Raw genomic sequence first — 19,540 nt, forward strand, 5'->3', positions numbered from 1 at the left:
GTACGAGTATTTAGGTAAGAGCCAATTTACTGATTGAGGTTCACATTTATTTTTCTGAAGTGTGGTTTTGTTATGATGCTGTTCATTGCTCTTCCTCATCACTCTTCTTTTTCTTTAATTAGCACGAAGCCTGCAATCACGGGCACCTGAAGGTGGTGGAATTGCTGCTCCAGCACAAGGCGTTGGTGAACACCACTGGGTATCAGAATGACTCACCTCTTCACGACGCAGCCAAGAATGGGCACGTGGATATAGTCAAGCTGTTACTCTCCTATGGAGCCTCCAGGAGCGCGGTGTAAGTAGTTCAACTTAAAAGCTGTTTTTTTCGCTGACTTATTCTTGAATCAAGGTCTGTGATGAAACAGGGACTTTACTACCCAAGTTGATGGCTCTGTTTTCTTTCACAACTAAATTTAGATGTGGCCATTATATTCTGGATTTAAAATCAGCATTCATGCCCTTTTCCTTTATGATACTTACATATTTGAGGGAGATTTGCTCTTTTAATTCAGAAACAGTTGTCAAGTTAACTTTGGAAGCTTTGACTTTCTGGCAAAATTCACTTAGTTTTTATATTATATAAAGTGATTCATACTTATTAATAAGGCAAGAATTAGAAGCATATAACTACTTTGTATGCTTCCCAATACTTTAGAATTGTTTTAAATATTCTATTCCTTTTCTCCTTTTTTTTTTTCCGCATATTTAGTGTAACCACAGTTAAAATATGTAAGAATTCAGATGTTAGGCAAGTGCAGTCAAATTATTTCTTAGATTTTTTTACATCATTCAAATGAGCTCTGGGTAAATTGTTTTGCAGTGTTAGGGCAGAGAGACACATTAGTGAATGCTGGCGGCTGCATTTTAAAATTGCTGTTGTCAAGAGTGTCACAAGCAAATGCTGTATGTGGATTTTATATCTTTAATCTCTAACTTGGTTCATGTCTCCCTATATATTATTTTACTCTTTTCAGTTAATGAGGTAGTTGAAATGAAAATGCAAGAATTGCCTCTCTGTGCCAGCATTACTTCTACAGGTTTGGAAGGAGCACACAAAAGTCAGGACTTAACGCTGGTTACAGAGGCAAATAAGGTTTACAAAATGCAGAGCTTCTAGGTTGTAATTTTTTTTATAGGTAATCATATAATGTAATTGAAAAACAAGTTAATAACACAGGAATATACCATACTTTGATGCTGTTAGTTTTGATATGTGGTTTGTTTTTTTTTTTTTTCGGTACATGGGCCTCTCACTGTGTGGCCTCTCCTGTTGCGGAGCACAGGCTCCAGACGTGCAGGCCCAGCGGCCATGGCTCACGGGCCCAGCCGCTTCGCAGCATGTGGGATCTTCCCGGACCGGGGCATGAACCCGCGTCCCCTGCATCGGCAGGCGGACTCCCAACCACTGTGCCACCAGGGAAGCCCTAGAGTTCAAATTTTAAGTTGAAAACTTTCACCTCCACACTGGGCAGGAAGTTCAGTGAAGAGGTGTGTCCAATAATCTAGGGGACAAGTGATGAGAGTCTGAATTAAAGTCGTGACAGTAGCAGTGGGGGGTGGAGGGGGAATTGGCTGTTTTTATCAACTTATTCCTTCACATGAAGTTTGGTTTACTATGTTAAGTTTCAAGAATATCCTATTATGATTTTGATTAAAATTGGGTAAGTGTATAGATAATAGTGGATTAATAAAGTTGATTTCTCACTCAGGACCATGGTATGTTTCTCTGTTTGTTTAAGTCTTCTGTTATACATCTTAGTCAAGTTTTTAATCTGTTTTATATATGTGTGTTTGTATACACATGGAACTAACTATTTATTGAGATTTTCCTAGGTATTTGAGCCTTTTGTTGCCCTGGTGAAGTGGATATTCTGTTAATAAATAAAACTTGTTATTCCTGATATAGAGGAAAGCTGTTGATTTTAGTGTGTTTCTCTTATACCTAGCCAACACCTAATTTGAAGGATTTAATGGTCATTTATTAACTTTTATTTCTTACTGCCTTTGTCACAGCTTCCAGAACAATATTATAAAATAGTATTGATAGCTGGCATGCTTGTTTTATTCTCATTTTTAAAAAATAGTGACTGTAGGTTTATAAGTCACTATTAAAATCAATATTAAAAATAAAGATCTTCTCATACAGATGGCCAACAGGCACATGAAAAGGTACCCATATCACTAATTATTAGAGAAATGCAGATCAAAACCACAGTGAGGTACCTGCCACCTCACACTGGTCAGAATGGCCACCATCAAAAAGTCTACAAGTAATAAATGCTGGAGAGGGTGTGGAGAAAAGGGAACCCTCCTACACTGTTGATGGGAATGTAAATTGGTGCAGCTGCTATGGAAAACAGTATGGAGACTCCTTAAAAAACTAAAAATAGAGCTGCCATATGATCCAGGAATCCCACTCCTGGGCATACACCTGGAGAAAACCATAATTTGAAAGGCTGCATGCACCCTGATGTTCACTGCAGCACTGCTTACAATAGCCAAGACATGGAATCAACCTAAACGTCTATTGACAGGAATTGATAAAGAAGAGGTGGTATACGTATAAATACAATGGAATATTACTCAGCCATGAAAAAGAATGAAGTAATGCCATTTGCAGCAACTTGGATGGACCTAGAGATTATCATACTAAGTGAAGTAAGTCAGACAGAAAAAGACAAATACCACATAATATCACTTTTATATGGAAGCTCAAATATGATGCAAATGAACTTATTTACAAAACTGAAACAGACCCACAGACATAGAAAACAAACTTATAGTTACCAAAGGGGAAAGGGGATGGGGGAGGGATAAATTAGGAGTTTGGGATTAACAGATACAAACCACTATAAATAAAATAGATAAGCAACAAAGTCCTACTGTATAGCACAGGGAACTGTATTCAATATCCTATAATAAACCATGGTGGAAAAGAGTATGAGAAAAGTATATATATATGTGTGTATATATGTATGTATAACTGAATCACTTTGCTATATACCAGAAAATAGCACAACATTGTAAATCAACTATACTTCAATTAAAAAAAAATCTTCTTCCCAGTTATTTTACCATTTTTAAACAAGACTGTATTTTATTTTATTAAGTGATTTTGAGATGATCTTAGACTTTTTGCCTGTTGATGTCATTAACACATTTTAAAATATTACACCATGTTACATGCCTGGGATAAACTTGACTTAGTGTATTGTGTTATTCTTTAAACAAATACTTTACATTAGTTTGCTAGGGTTTTATTTAAGACTTTTGCATCTATAGGTGTAAGTTAGAATGGTTTGTTTTTTAGGTTTCATTTTTTGCCCTCAGATTTTGATATGAAAATCATACTTACAGCTTCTTAAACATAATCAGGATGCTTTCCACCTTCTCTGGTCTGGGGGATGTGAATGGAGTATCTTACAGAAATAATTCCCACCCTGCCTCCTGTTTTCCATCCCCTGTCCCTTGTCTCCAACCTGATATAACATTATTTTGATAACTTTCATACTGTATAATATTTGGAGATCTCTCTCAATTTGGTTACTAGTTGTTATCACTCTGAAATAATAATGTATTAATAATAGAGTGCAGGAACTAAAGAGAAACGGACTTTTTGTTATCCCATTAAATTTATTCTGAAATCGTCCCTGTGGACTATAATACAAAGTTTACGTATTTTATAGTTTTATCTGAGGCCATATGTGTACTCCTGACTTTATCTTTTATTTTGATTTAATTTTAATATTCTAATACTTTACTGTTTTCTTAAAGTCACATTTTGCTTAGAGTAATTTCTTATGTGCTTTGAGCTTTTGCTGTGCAAACTTTGGCATTTTTTAAATGCCTCTTACATTTGAATACAGTGTTAATTCATTTAACTCTGAATTTACTTGTGTTTTGCATGAGAAATTTACTTCTTAAGGACTAAAATGAGAGTCCATTACCTAAGAAGGAAATTTTGTTCTATATTAACTTCATATGTGAGAATAAGGTTCATATCTTCTATACTTCTTTGTTGCTCAAGAATATTTATATTGATAACTGTTCAAAACCTCATTGGCTATCCATCTGCACTGCCTTCTGTGCATCCCAGCGTGAACTTAAAACCAAAGCTATTCCAGTCACATCAGAACTATTTTGAGTGTTTGGAGAATATCATATGCTTTTTTTTTTTTTTTAACAGAAATACAGAGTTTAGGATTTGTTACTTGGTCTGCTATTAACAGAGTTTTCCTTGCAAGGATGTAGAATTCTTAATTAGAAAATAGTATATAGACCATTGGACTTATTAATTATTCCACTGCCCTAGTTAATGTTTAAAAAATTAATCTGTAACAGATAGTTTATGTTTTATAGCTTTTAAAAAAGCATGTTGCTCTTTTGAATTTCTCTGCTTTTTCTTGCTTCACCGCAGTTCAAGTGACTTGAAAACTTAAAATCTGTGTTTGCAATTTCATAGTTGTTCATAAAGGATTTCATCATGGACCATCTTGGTAGTCTGTCATGCATGATAGGTTTAGCATTAGTAAAAAAGCCTTTTTGCATGTGTGTTTGGGATTGAATGATCTATATGTGCAAGTGCAAGTTTAAATTTGCCCATCTCTCCTTCTCCCCTTCTACTGGTGGTAAAACTCATCTTGGGCACAGTTGTAGGTGGGTGTCTATTCTATCATTCTTGAGGGGAAGAGGACATTGAAGTGCCATACTGTATTCTGAACTCTCCCTTTGGGGTAAAGCCAAAATGTTAAACTCCTGAAAAAAACCTGAAGTGTTAAACTTCCTTTTTATTAGCCTTAGTGATTAAAAAGAATCCTAGTGAGGAAAGGACTTTTCAGAGTCATCTAGTTTATACTTTTTATCTTTACATTGTACATTCATACTTTTTATCTTTTATGTTGTACCATATAGGAAAACATAAATCTACTCCTATTTTAATGTTGCTAAGAAACCAGGTTTCTGTCCTTCCCTTTAGTGTATATGTAAATTGTCATTACAAAGCATACATGAAGTATGTCATAAAATTGGAGAAAATAAAGAGAAGAGGTCAACACTGGAGATGTAACTTATGTTCCTATATCTTCATTTTGTATCTGTCTCCCCCAAAATGCCAATCTGTTAATATTAATAGCAAGCAATTATTGAGCACTTACTATCTGCCAGGCACTGTTTTAAGTGCTTTTGATACATTAATTCACTTGGTCCTTACATATATTAATCCGACGAAGTAGGTTGTATTCTCGTTTTACAGATGAGGAAACAGAGGCATAGGAGGTTAAATACCTCTAAAGTCATACAACTATTGAGTGGCAGAGCTGGAATCTAAATTCAGGCCATCTGATTGTGTAACTCTAGCTCTTAGCTACCCTGCCTCTGTTGATGATATCCCTTCTGCTTACAACTGTCTAGGGAGCTGTTCAGGGTTTCTTGTGCCCTAAGGAGACAGTCCACCTCTTCAGTACCATCCTTTTTGTTTCTGGTCACAGCTTACATTTCCAGAACACCCCATTCTTCTGTGCATTCTCTCTCTTCTCTTTCTGTCTTTCTCCTCCTTCTTCTCTTCTGTCTTTCTTGCTCTTCTCTTTGTTTTTAAATTTTTTGGTGTTTCTCATTTGCCACACTAGCTCACTTCAACGCCTTCGCACAAGGCCTTCGCTACTCTCTGCTGGGAGACTCATTCTACTTCTGTACCTCCTTTTATTCTTTCTCCTTTCACATCTAAGCAGCTTCACCAGGCTTTTAAGTTCTTCCTATTTTCTTTCCTCTGCTTTTGCCCCACTGAGCTCTGTGCAGACCTTATATCTCATTGGTTCTTACGGGAGCACAGGCTCCGGACGCGCAGGCTCAGCGGCCATGGCTCACGGGCCCAGCCTCTCCGCAGCATGTGGGATCTTCCCGGACCGGGGCACGAACCCGTGTCCCCTGCATCGGCAGGCGGACTCTCAACCACTGCGCCACCAGGGAAGCCCCCACACTGCATTTTTTTACATGAACATTAATGACCATTATATAGATACCATGTAATCTTAAAAAAACAGAAAATTTTAAAAGAAATGTTCATTTTAGAAAATTTTTCTGCCATGGTATAATAAATTAAAATCATTTTGAAACCATATGTAAAGAAGTGGAATAATAGACATGGTGCTGTAGTTTTAACAATTTATTTATGATTGGGAGACTAGTCATGGGCAATATGGAATATTGTTGGAATGAATGGAAGGAAAATGTGACCTTGTCAAGTCGTTGGAACTTTCTCTCTGTTTTCTAATCTATGAAATAACCATTGTACGATGTTTCTGAGGTCTCTTCCAGTATCATATTCTGTGACTCGTGAATTAGTGCATGCTGGGAATTCTGCGTCAGCGTGTGCTCTGCAGCACGTCAGTTTGCTCTGTGACGGCTGTGATTGTTGTCGATTATAGTGCACATGCATAGTAAAATTAATCTAAAAAGTGCCCTGTTTACTACTGTATTAAATTGTTTGTCATGTGGCATAGTTTTCCTTCTAGTGGATCTAAATTCCTATCTTGTGAATTTATCTAATTTCTGTATTTGTTTATATAGACTGTGGAGCCTATAATAGCTACAGTAAATGATTTTTACTTGCATATGAAAGTACCTCACCCCATAGTGATTAATGATTATGAAGCTATATTTTAAAATATGAATATGAATACACAAAAATACAGAGTTGTGAAAAACTTCATGTGTAAGTAACAATAAATTCAGTTAGAAATACCCCCTATAATGGTCTGGTGTCAAATTGAAATTTTATATCTTTTTTCTATTCAGCAGCTTGTGGTACTTGATCCTTATGCCTTATGTGAATTCTGGAGTCATTTTTTTTAGTAAAAATTGTATATTATTAAGGAAGTCGAAAAAGTTGTTCCACTAGTGTATTCATTTAGTTAAGAATCAAATCACACATTTTATTTACTTAAACCCATCTGCGCTTATTTTACCAGTAACATATTTGGTCTGCGGCCTGTGGATTATACAGACAGTGAAAATATGAAATCGCTGTTGCTGCTACCAGAGAAGAATGAATCATCATCAACTAGCCATTGTTCAGTAGTGAGTATGGTTTTAGCTTTGGGAAATTTATGTATTTTATTGAAATCAGTCATAAAACGAACATAATGACAAAATTTCCAGTTAGCGAACTGCTTTCATTCACCAATTATTGAGCACTTTCTGCGTAGTAGCTATTGTGAATTCAAGTTCAAAGACATAATCAGAATAAATCAACAAATATTTATTAACCTGCCCCCTCTATATTTTAGGCAGCACTCATACAGCAATAAATATGACTGATAGAACTCTTATTCTCAAGAAGCTTACATTCTAGTGAGAGCTAGGAAAGAAAATGACTGTAAATATGTAAACTAATAAAATAATTTCGGAAACTTATAAATGAGTGCTTTGAAGCAGATCTTATAGAGTGTAACAGAGTGGAGAATGGGGGCTCCAAAAAAGGCACTGTTTTAGCTGGGTCATCAAGGAGGGCCTTTAAAGAACCGATACTTGGTCTGAAACCTGAATGACGATGAGCGGGCATCCAGGTGAATATCTGGAGGACAAGTGTCCAAACAGAGGGAACAGCAAGTATGTAGGCCCTTCAGTGGATGACCCTGGTGTATTTGAAGATTAGAGAGAGGGTCGTTATTGCTAGTGAATAGGGCATGTCTAAGAGTAATGGGAAACCATTGATAGGATTTAAAGCAAGGAATGGTATGATTTGATTTATGCTTTAGAAAGTTCACTCTAGCTGCTTTTTAATCAAGAAACGTGGGGTGGCAGCAAGAGTGGAAGCAGGGAGATCACTTAGGACTGTTTCTTTGTGACAGGAGAAAGATACCGTCCTGGATTAAGGTAACAGCAGTGGAGATTATGAGAAGTAATGAGATTAGTATGTATTTTTGAGTTAATGCCACCAGAACTTTTGGATGGATTACATACAAAGTGTGGAGAAGGAGTAGAATTAATAGTGGAGAAGATGGTGGTGCCATTTACTGCCTTGTGGAAAGAATGCCTGTTCCTTAGGAACCTCTAGTTTAGTGGGGAATATGGATGTAAAAAAAATTATTACACACTGCAGTGAATTTGTAATACATGCCATAGAAAATGTACAGTAGAATCATGAAGGAAGAAGCTGACTTTAGGAGGGATTAGAAGAGAAGGTGACAAGGTGTTTAAGGAAGCCTTTAAAGGTACAACTTTTAGCAGGGTATCTAAAAGAGTGCTAGTGGCTGCACATAACGAAAACGTTCACTCAAATGCTTAAAGACAGCGTGTTATCTTATATAAAGATAATCCCAATATAGGATAGCTCTTAATTTGGTTAGTTTAGCAATTACGTGGCTGCACCAAAGACCCAAATTATTTCTGTTGTTCTACTTCACCATCCTCTGTTTGGTGGCTTTGTCCTCACTAATCTCCCTCCTAGTGGCTGCAGGATAATTGCCACAATTCCAGATGTGACAGTGTCCAGCGTTAGGACCAAAACCTTTCCCAGAAGCCTTCCAGTGGACTTGCCCTTTATGTCTTACTGGTCAGGACTGGTCACACAATTGTTTTTGGCATACATCACGGTTGAAGATAGGGTCAGTCCTTGAAGAGTGGGTGTCTGAACAAAATTAGGATTCTCTTAGTGTGGAGGGAGTGAGGAATGGCTTTTGATTGCTTGCTGCAATCAGGTGTACGAAGCAGGGATGGCAGGCCAAATCTAAGGGACAGCTGGTCAGAGAAACAGAGACACGAAGGACCTTAGAAATTTGAGAAACTAGAGTTCAGTGTTAGAGGAGCATGAGGTGTGTTAAAGAGCAGTTGGAGGTAAAGAGATTGTGAAAGACCTTGAGTTCCCTGTGGAGGAGTTTAGACTTTATTCCCCAGTTAGTGGGGCGCCTTTAGCGTGTCTCTAAGTGGAATGGGACCCTGCAGGGGGTAGTTGGGGGCAGGCCGGGACTGAAGACTGGGTAGGAGGCTATTGAAGTGGGATCCAGGTGTGAAATGGTGAGGACTGGAACCACAAGTGGTGGGGGAAGGAGGAGGTGTGTGGAGAGGAGATGAGGGCTTTTAGAGAGACAGGGATGGTGGACGCACTGTATCTTAGCAACTGCCCAGATGGGGGAAAATGAGAGAAAAGGATGAGCTGAGATCTAGAACTGTTCAGAGAAGACTTCTTGTCTAGTGAGGGTAGTGGAATAGTGATTGACCCCATTGTTTAAGATAAGGAGGTCGCCGAAAGTGTTTATAATTTGAGGTGGTCATAGGTGCTGTCACAGGCTGGTTACCCTTATACTTTGAAAACTCTTAATGTCCTGCTCTAGACTTAAGCCTTTTAAGTGTGCCCCATCTATAGAATTGGAAGACCTAGAAATTAGCAGTTTAATTTCCTCATTTTATAAATGAGAAAACAGATGTAGTGTGATTTGCCCAGGGTTAACCAGCCATAGGAAAACAAAAACTTTTTTAATGGATCAATTAGAACTTAAATTTCTTAAATCTTAGGTCAGTATTCATTCAGTCCCATCATACTTAACTATAAATTGGCACTTTATTCATTTGGACTTGAACTCTGCTCGCAGAACATAAATAAGTTGTCATTTGCCAATGTTTCTTTTTTGTAAAATCTGGGAAAGGATTATTTTAGATATGTCAAAAATAAAGAAATCTTTATGGTATTATCGGAATCTGAGAGTGGCAATCTTCCTTTTAATTCAACTATCCAATTACGATCCTGTTTTTATTAAATGTAAGAAACCTATACTTTCTTCATGTCACATGGACATAGCCTGTGAATATCGTTATTTACTATCTTAATGGTAGATCATTGGCTAAGGAAACGACAATGAATGGTAAAATGTCCTCAAGTTGAAAGGGTTGTTTTTTTTTTTTTTTTTTTTTTTTTTTGCGGTACGCGGGCCTCTCACTGCTGTGGCCTCTCCCGTTGCGGAGCGCAGGCTCAGCGGCCATGGCTCACGGGCCCAGCCGCTCCGCGGCATGTGGGATCCTCCCGGACCGGCCGTGTCCCCTGCATCAGCAGGCAGACTCTCAACCACTGCGCCACCCGGGAAGCCCCTGAAAGGGTTGTTTCTTTACGTGTACTCATTAAAATCAAGCTCTGGGATCTGCTTTCCCAGCCACTATCAGACTCCCTTTCACTCATCTTTTTCAGCCACATAGGCTGCCTTGCTGTTTCTTGAATCCCCCCCAAACACGGTCCCATTTCAGGTCCTTAGCATGAGCTGTTTTCTCCACCGGGAACAAATGTAGGGAGCCAGATGTACACATGGCATATGCTTCCTCACTCCCTCAGACTCCTTGTATAGTTTTTCAGGTCCTATTATTGATAAACTCATTAATTTGGATAAATTCAGAATAGCTAATTTTTCTAAGAAAAAGTTTCATATCTAATTATTCCTTAAATAAAAGTGTATTTAATGCCAGTGTACATAATATCTAATCTCTCTAAAAGCAGAGTATTGAAACTTTTGGATGTTTTCTGAACATCTTTTGAACCTCCTGGTTCTGAGACCTCTGCTTACTCTCAAATCAGATGCCTTCCCCACTCCCACCTCCCACCCCATATCAGACATGTGGCTTTGATAGCTGTTTGCTTTATTTTATTCTTTTTTTTTTTTATATATGCGGTACATGGGCCTCTCACTGTTGTGGCCTCTCCCGCTGCGGAGCACAGGCTCCGGACACGCAGGCTCAGCGGCCATGGCTCACGGGCCCAGCCGCTCCGCGGCATGTGGGATCTTCCCGGACCGGGGCACGAACCCGTGTCCCCTGTATCGGCAGGCGGACTCTCAACCACTGCGTCACCAGGGAAGCCCAATTTTATTCATTTTTTAAAGAGCTTTCCTTAACTATGAAAAATTAGTGCTAGTTTCTCTTTTTTATTCTAATTTAGAAACTGGATAGGAAAATGCTTGACCCACTTTGGTGCTTTCCTGAGGTTGGTGGAAATAGTATCATATGCTATATTTAGAATTGATATCTTTTCATTTGTTATTTCGTGCAGAGAACTACTTTAGCTGAAGTGGAGTTATATAAATTGAAAAGTAATGTGTTCCATTTAGAGCTATTTTATGGCACTTATTTGTATAACTGACAAAAATATTTGAAATGCTGTTTTTTAATATTATCATTGTATAGCAATTGAATGATTGATAAATTAGACAACTGTTTTCATCTTATGGAGTGTTTACAGTGTTTAGGTTAGGTATGGTTACCTCATCTTATAATTTAGTGAATAGGAAAGATAAGTGGACAGAAATGTGATGTCAGTATGTGTGTGGTGTGTGCACAGCATATCCAGGAAAACCTTTGCAACTTGAACCGTAGAGAAAGAAGTAATTCAGGAAGCCGAACTTTTAAGTGTTGAATATTGCCATTAAAAAAACTTTTTATAGAAATCTTTTTAAAAATGTCTTGAATACACACTTAAATACATAGTAGAATCTTACTTAATGTATTTTGAGTGACTGAATTATTGAGATCAATCTGTTTACAGTTGTAGCCAACAGTTTATGTGTAATATTGTACAGCATCAGACTGGATAAATTATATTATCACTACTCAGATGTGTGAAATGAATATTTAAATATCAGTTTTCTCCAATCTACTTGCTGAACTATACTGGTAATTATACCTGCAGTGTTTCACTCATGTTCTGTGGAACTTTTGAGAGCCCAGATGTCCAGAATACATATACACTCATACATTTAGGAGGACCCTTTGTATGGTGTTTGAAAATTAAAGTATTATGTTTGGCTTTTTATCTTGTAATACAGTAGTGCTGATTTACGTTTTCTTTCTTATCTGCTGGGTCATTGCTTTTCTTTTCTCCGGTAGCTTTTGGCTAACTCTCTCACTCCAATTTCATTTATTAAATTTCTGTTGGCTGCTATTGAAAACACTGTCCTGTTGCTTCTTTGAATCTTTCATGTCTAATCTTTAACGGTATCCATTGGTGCCTCCTGTTTATTCTTGTCTTTTTTGTCTTCTGTAAGTTCTAAGTCTTTCTACTAAAATGAAAATATTAGTCTTTGTTAGATCACTTCCCTTTTCATAAGCTGCACTGACTTACTCTTACTACTGTTGGTGAACCTGATGTAACTTTGGTATTCCTTTGTCTGTTTTCACTTTCTTGGTTTCGAGAGGTAACTGTTTTAGTGTTAACATTTTGTTTTCTGTCTTTGAGAGATCAGTGCTGTTCTAGAAGTCTTAGTTTTCTTTAATTTTTTATGTAATCTCGGTTTAAATTAAAAAGACCAAGTTGAGTTTAACTCTATTGGAATAAGTTAGTGGGGGGGAGTTAGAGAATTGATCATTTTAAGTGGGTATTTTGGGTTACTTTAAAAAAAGGGGGGAGTGCTTACTGGTGACAGAATGAAGTTGTAAAACCCTAGAGAGACCCAATTTAGCAAGGAGGGACTTCCTAGTGGCACAGTGGTTAAGAATCCACCTGCCAGTTCAGAGGACACAGGTTCAATCCCTGGCCCGGGAAGATCCCACATGCCGTGCGGAGCAACTGAGCTCGTGCGCCACAGCTACTGAGCCTGAGTTCTAGAGCCCATGAGCCGCAACTACTGAGCCCGTGCACCACAACTACTGAAGCCCGCGCGCCTAGAGCCCGTGCTCCGCAACAAGACAAGCCACCACAATGACAAGCATGTGTACTGCAGTAAAGAGTAGCCCCCTGCTCGCTGCAACTAGAAAAAGCCCCAGCGCATCAACAAAGACCCAATGCAACCAAAAACAAATAAATAAAAAATAAAATAAATTTATTAAAAAAAAAATAGAATCAAGGAAAGAAGACATCCTGGGTATAGACAGCTAGCCCAAGTAGTGTTTTATTGGGAGAAGGGGGTAAAGAAATAGAAAAACAGTTATTCAAATGCATTGAGCATTAAGGTTCAATGGAAATTTTGGGGAATTACTAGATAAACTAAGGAATGAAATCCAAGCTTGTATCAATTGAAAGTCAGTTTAATTTTTCTCTAATCTTTAAATGTTTTTAACACTGGCCTCTCCTCTTCCACTGACAGGTAAACACTGGTCAGCGCAGGGATGGGCCTCTTGTACTTATAGGCAGTGGACTTTCTTCAGAACAACAGCAAATGCTTAGTGAGCTTGCAGCAATTCTTAAGGCTAAAAAATGTGCTGAGTTTGACAGTACAGGTGAGGATTATTTATTTATTTTTGGTTGAAGAAATTTTTAAATGGGTAATTCCATTGTAGAGCTCCCTTTGATAATTTATATGTTTTAACCATTGGGATCTGACTATATACTTTGAATCTGGTAATAATTCTAAAATGTTTTTACAGTTATAAACTACTTACTTAAAAGTCTTAATTTAGTTAGGAAATATAAAGTTTAAAGCTTTGCACCTATTTTAAGACAGAACAATACATCAGAGCAATTTTATGAGTTTGCTAATGACAAATAAATTGTAATGCAGCGTAATGCTTTACTTCCTTAGTTATAATTTGAAATAGAAAAGAAAAATTTGTGTTGGCTACTGTGGCTTTAAGATATATGGTTTATGATCTGGTTTTTCATGTTGGTAGCCAGAACAGAGAATGAAACTAAATAAAAGAAGTCTTATACCTAAGTATAAAAATTGTTGCCTTTCAAGAAAATTCAGGTATAAGTTTATAAAATGTAGACTAACTGGTTATAAAAAGCAGACTGCTTAAAAAAGTATTTCGGTTTATATTTCTGTTTCTTTTATTGCTTTTTTTTGTTTTCCAGTAACTCATGTCATTGTTCCTGGTGATACAGTTCAAAGCACCCTGAAATGTATGCTGGGGATTCTCAGTGGTTGCTGGATCCTAAAATTTGAATGTAAGTATTGGATTTGGGAGAATTACAAAAGGAATTAAGTAATGAAATAAAATGAAATTGACTAATATCATTTTTATAATACAGTACTACCAATAATTATTTAAGGACCTTATGCTGATTTTTTTTTACCTCTGGTTAGTCACTGCATTTTGAAAAAGCGTCTCATATTAATGGTATTATTTAGATGTTCTTAGTAAATATCCACAAGTATGTTTCAAAATCTCTTATTCTACAGTACCAACTATTTTAATTAAGAGTAAATGTATTATGTAATAGACCTGTAAGCTTAAAAAACCTGTATTACTATTATGTGATATATTTAACTTAATAAATGTATGTTTTAAATATACAACTATGAAATGAAAGTAGTTTGTTGCTTTCCCTTTTTGATTCCTAAAAACTGTATAACTGTCTCTTTTGCTCTCTTAGCTAATATGATATATTTTAGGAAGCTATTTGGCAATTTAGACTGCGCTGTACTACCTCGTTTGGGGCAAATACACTAGGTAGTCTCTAAACCTCTGATGAAAATGTGTCCCCATTACCCCTTTCTAGTTATGTAGTCAAACACCACTACCTTTGGAGCTGCCTCTCACCTTCCCAGCTCTCACTTGTTTTTCTTAACCTTGGATTCACCTAGAACTTAACAAAATAAAAAGAAAGCTCATGCAAGGTTATTTTCTACTCCTCAGTCACTAAAGTATCTACTTGTGATATGATGGCTAATATAGGACACTATGATCTTTTTTGCTAACTAATTGTTTATAAAAGAATAGTGGCTATAAAGGGGGTACCCAGGGAATCTTGTTATGATGCAGTTGAGTATCTTGATCCTAGTGGTAGTTATGTTACACAGTCTACACATGTGATTAAATGTCAGATGTACGTGCGCATGTGTGCACACATACACACAAAAGAGAGCATGTATAATTGATGAAATCTGAATAAGTTCTTCGGATTGTATTGGTGTCAAATTCTTGCTTTTGATAATTGTGCTATTGTTGTGTAAGATGTTAACATTGGAGACAGGGTGCATGGAACCTCCCTGTATGTTTCTTTGCAACCACCTGTGAATCTATAATTATTTCAAATTAAAAATTTAAAAAAGAATAGTGAGTATTTTTAATGAACCTTTCCTTTTAAGAAGCAAATGATGGATTAGTTTTGAAAAATCTTTTATAGCTTTATGTTTTGAAGGTTTTATGGCAGAGATGCTTGATGTAATCAAAATCTTTATATTATTAATTTAATCTGTTGTTTGAAATTAACTTGGTTTGTAAAAAAGTTTCCTTTTAGCAACTGATATTCACGTCTTTATAAAATACAGCTACCACTTTTCTTGTGATGGTAGTCTCCACTGATTTGGTCTGAGTCGGCTGTGACTAGTAATGCTACTCTATCTGTTCTCGTCAATATCTGTTACTAGACTCTGCCAGTCAACCAGTTAAACAAGTATGATAAACAACTGGACTGACTGGCCATTTACATAGAAAAAAAAGTTTCTCTTTATGTCTCTTACTTTTGAACTCTCATTTCCCTTTCTAATCAAGGGGCAAGTCTTATTGGGCCTCAGTATTTTAAAAAATGACTTAAAATGGATCCATGATTATAGATGTTTTTGTACTGAACTTGTGCCAGAAACCTTGCCTGTGGTTATAGGAAGGAATGGATTTTCATAATAATAAGGTCTCAGTAATAAAGAAGCCATGTGAAATTTTGAATACTAAGACATTTACCACTTACCCAGTAAGTCTAGTTCTTGTGAATTTGCCAAACTTGCATCTGTGTGTACAGACTACATGATTCATTTCCAAATATCTGCCTTCTTTAAGAAATGGGAGTTTTGTCACTTTAGTGGCTTGGTCATGTCATTTTTATAGAATCACTGATGGATTCAAGCTGGCCTAATAGCGTGCTGCTTGGTGATTTTCACAGTAGTGAATAATATACTCTAATATCAATCGTTCTTTCAGGATAAAAGATGGATGGAATCTCTTACTGAAGTTCATATCCCCATATTGTCTAATACAAAGTTCAAATAGGTTTGAGAAATAGGTTTAGAGTTTAAGACAATTACTTTAAATAGCCGCTGGGTTTATAAAAAGAAAGCAAGAACCCTCAAATACTTTCTATCCTAATACATTTTTCTATGGTTTCTGTGTTGTTCTTTATTTTTTAAACATCTTTGTTGGAGTATAATTGCTTTACAATGGTGTGTTAGTTTCTGCTTTACAACAAAATGAATCAGTTATATATATATATATATATACACATATATGTTCCCATATCTCTTCCCTTTTGCGTCTCCCTCCCTCCCACCCTCCCTATCCCACCCATCCAGGCGGTCACAAAGCACCGATCTGATCTCCCTGTGCTATGCGGCTGCTTCCCACTAGCTATCTACCTTACGTTTGGTAGTGTATATATGCCCACGCCTCTCTCTCGCTTTGTCACAGCTTACCCTTCCCCCTCCCCATATCCTCAAGTCCATTCTCTAGTAGGTCTGTGTCTTTATTCCTGTTTTACCCCTAGGTTCTTCATGACATTTTTTTTTCTTAAATTCCATATATATGTGTTAGCATACGGTATTTGTCTCTCTCTTTCTGACTTACTTCACTCGATATGACAGACTCTAGGTCTATCCACCTCATTACAAATAGCTCAATTTCGTTTCCTTTTATGGCTGAGTAATATTCCATTGTATATATGTGCCACGTCTTCTTTATCCATTCATCCGATGATGGACACTTGTTTCCATCTCCGGGCTACTGTAAATAGAGCTGCAGCGAACATTTTGGTACATGACTCTTTTTGAATTATGGTTTTCTCAGGGTATATGCCCAGTAGTGGGATTGCTGGGTGATATGGTAGCTCTATTTGTAGTTTTTTAAGGAACCTCCACACTGTTCTCCACAGTGGGTGTATCAATTTACATTCCCACCAACAGTGCAAGAGGGTTCCCTTTTCTCCACACCCTCTCCAGCATTTATTGTTCCTAGATTTTTTGTTGATGGCCATTCTGACTGGTGTGAGATGATATCTCATTGTATTTTTGATTTGCATTTCTCTAATGATTAGTGATGTTGAGCATTCTTTCATGTGTTTGTTGGCAGTCTGTATATCTTCTTTGGAGAAATGTCTATTTAGGTCTTCTGCCCATTTTTGGATAGGGTTGTTTGTTTTTTTGTTATTAAGCTGCATGAGCTGCTTATAAATTTTGGAGATTGATCCATTGTCAGTTGCTTCATTTGCAAATATTTTCTCCCATTCTGAAGGTTGTCTTTTGGTCTTGTTTATGGTTTCCTTTGCTGTGCAAAAGCTTTGAAGTTTCATTAGGTCCCATTTGTTTATTTTTGTTTTTATTTCCATTTCTCTAGGAGGTGGATCAAGAGGATCTTGCTGTGATTTATGTCATAGAGTGTCCTGCCTATATATTCCTCTAAGAGTTTTATAGTGTCCGGTCTTACATTTAGGTCTTTAATCCATTTTGAGCTTATTTTTGTGTGTGGTGTTAGGGAGTGATCTAATCTCATACTTTTACATGTGCCTGTCCAGTTTTCCCAGCACCACTTATTGAAGAGGCTGTCCTTTCTCCACTGTATATTCCTGCCTCCTTTATCAAAGATAAGGTGACCATATGTGCATGGGTTTATCTCTGGGCTTTCTATACTGTTCCATTGATCTATCTTTCTGTTTTTGTGCCAGTACCATACTGTCTTGATTACTGTAGCTTTGTAGTATAGTCTGAAGTCAGGGAGCCTGATTCCTCCAGCTCCGTTTTTCCTTCTCAAGATTGCTTTGGCTATTCAGGGTCTTTTGTGTTTCCATACAAATTGTGAAATGTTTTGTTCTACTTCTGTGAAAAATGCCTGTGGTAGTTTGATAGGGATTGCATTGAATCTGTAGATTGCTTTGGGTAGTAGAGTCATTTTCACAATGTTGATTCTTCCAATCCAAGAACATGGTATATCTCTCCATCTATTTGTATCATCTTTAATTTCTTTCATCAGTGTCTTATAATTTTCTGCATACAGGTCTTTTGTCTCCTTAGGTAGGTTTATTCCTAGATATTTTATTCTTTTTGTTGCAATGGTAAATGGGAGTGTTTTCTTGATTTCACTTTCAGATTTTTCATCATTAGTGTATAGGAATGCCAGAGATTTCTGTGCATTAATTTTGTATCCTGCTGCTTTACCAGATTCATTGATTAGCTCTAGTAGTTTTCTCGTAGCATCTTTAGGATTGTCTATGTATAGTATCATGTCATCTGCAAATAGTCACAGCTTTACTTCTTCTTTTCTGATTTGGATTTCTTTTATTTCCTTTTCTTCTCTGATTGCTGTGGCTAAAACTTCCAAAACTATGTTGAATAAGAGTGGTGAGAGTGGGCAACCTTGTTTTGTTCCTGATCTTAGTGGAAATGCTTTCAGTTTTTCACCATTGAGGACGATGTTGGCTGTGGGTTTGTCATATATGGCCTTTATTATGTTGAGGAAAGTTTCCTCTGTGCCTACTTTCTGCAGGGTTTTTATCATAAATGGGTGTGGAATTTTGTCAAAAGTTTTCTCTGCATCTATTGAGATGATCATATGGTTTTTCTCCTTCACTTTGTTAATATGGTGTATCACGTTGATTGATTTGCGTATATTTGAAGAATCCTTGCATTCCTGGAATAAACCCCACTTGATCATGGTGTATGATCTGTTTAATGTGCTGTTGGATTCTATTTGCTAGTATTTTGTTGAGGATTTTTGCATCTATGTTCATTAGTGATATTGGCCTGTAGTTTTCTTTCTTTGTGACATCCTTGTCTGGTTTTGGTTTCAGGGTGATGGTGGCCTCGTGGAATGAGTTTGGGAGTGTTCCTCCCTCTGCTATATTTTGGAAGAGTTTGAGAAGGATAGGTGTTAGCTCTTCTCTAAATGTTTGATAGAATTCGCCTGTGAAGCCATCTGGTCCTGGGCTTTTGTTTGTTGGAAGATTTTTAATCACTGTTTCAATTTCAGTGCTTGTGATTGGTCTACTCATATTTTCTATTTCTTCCTGATTCAGTCTTTGCAGGTTGTGCCTTTCTAAGCATTTGTCCATTTCTTCCAGGTTGTCCGTTTTATTGGAATAGAGTTGCTTGTAGTAATCGCTCATGATCCTTTGTATTTCTGCAGTGTCAGTTGTTACTTCTCATTTCTAATTCTATTGATTTGAGTCTTCCCCCTTTTTTTCTTGATGAGTCTGGCTAATGGTTTATCAATTTTGTTTATCTTCTCAAAGAACCAGCTTTTAGTTTTATTGATCTTTGCTATAATTTCCTTCATTTCTTTTTCATTTATTTCTGATCTGATTTTTATGATTTCTTTCCTTCTGCTAACCTTGGGGCTTTTTTGTTCTTCTTTCTCTAATTGCTTTAGTTGCAGGGTTAGGTTGTTTATTCGAGATGTTTCCTGTTTCTTAAGATAGGATTGTATTGCTGTAACCTTCCCTCTTAGTACTATTTTTGCTGCATCCCATAGATTTTGGGTTGTCGTGTCTCCATTGTCATTTGTTTCTAGGTATTTTTTTATTTCCTCTTTGATTTCTTCAGTGATCATTTCGTTATTAAGTAGTGTATTGTTTAGCCTCCATGTGTTTGTATTTTTTACATATCTTTTCCTGTAACTGATATCTAGTCTCATAGCGTTGTGGTCG

At 36.9% G+C, this 19,540-nt stretch overlaps 1 protein-coding gene across 1 annotated transcript in view; it reads left to right on the forward strand.

The window, feature by feature from the left end:
• BARD1 (BRCA1 associated RING domain 1) overlaps positions 1-19,540 on the forward strand; it is a 74,281-nt gene that overhangs the window by 40,206 nt on the left and 14,535 nt on the right. The window contains exons 6-9 of the mRNA XM_022567616.2: positions 123-295; positions 6,966-7,074; positions 13,059-13,191; positions 13,766-13,858. Of these exons, the coding sequence (XP_022423324.2) occupies positions 123-295; positions 6,966-7,074; positions 13,059-13,191; positions 13,766-13,858 (508 nt within the window). The remainder of the gene's footprint in view (positions 1-122; positions 296-6,965; positions 7,075-13,058; positions 13,192-13,765; positions 13,859-19,540) is intronic.

Source organism: Delphinapterus leucas, chromosome 8, assembly GCF_059928025.1.
Source record: "Delphinapterus leucas isolate spDelLeu-1000000601 "Yukka" chromosome 8, BTC_Dleu_Yukka2, whole genome shotgun sequence".
In the NCBI taxonomy this organism is placed as follows: Eukaryota; Metazoa; Chordata; class Mammalia; order Artiodactyla; family Monodontidae; genus Delphinapterus; species Delphinapterus leucas.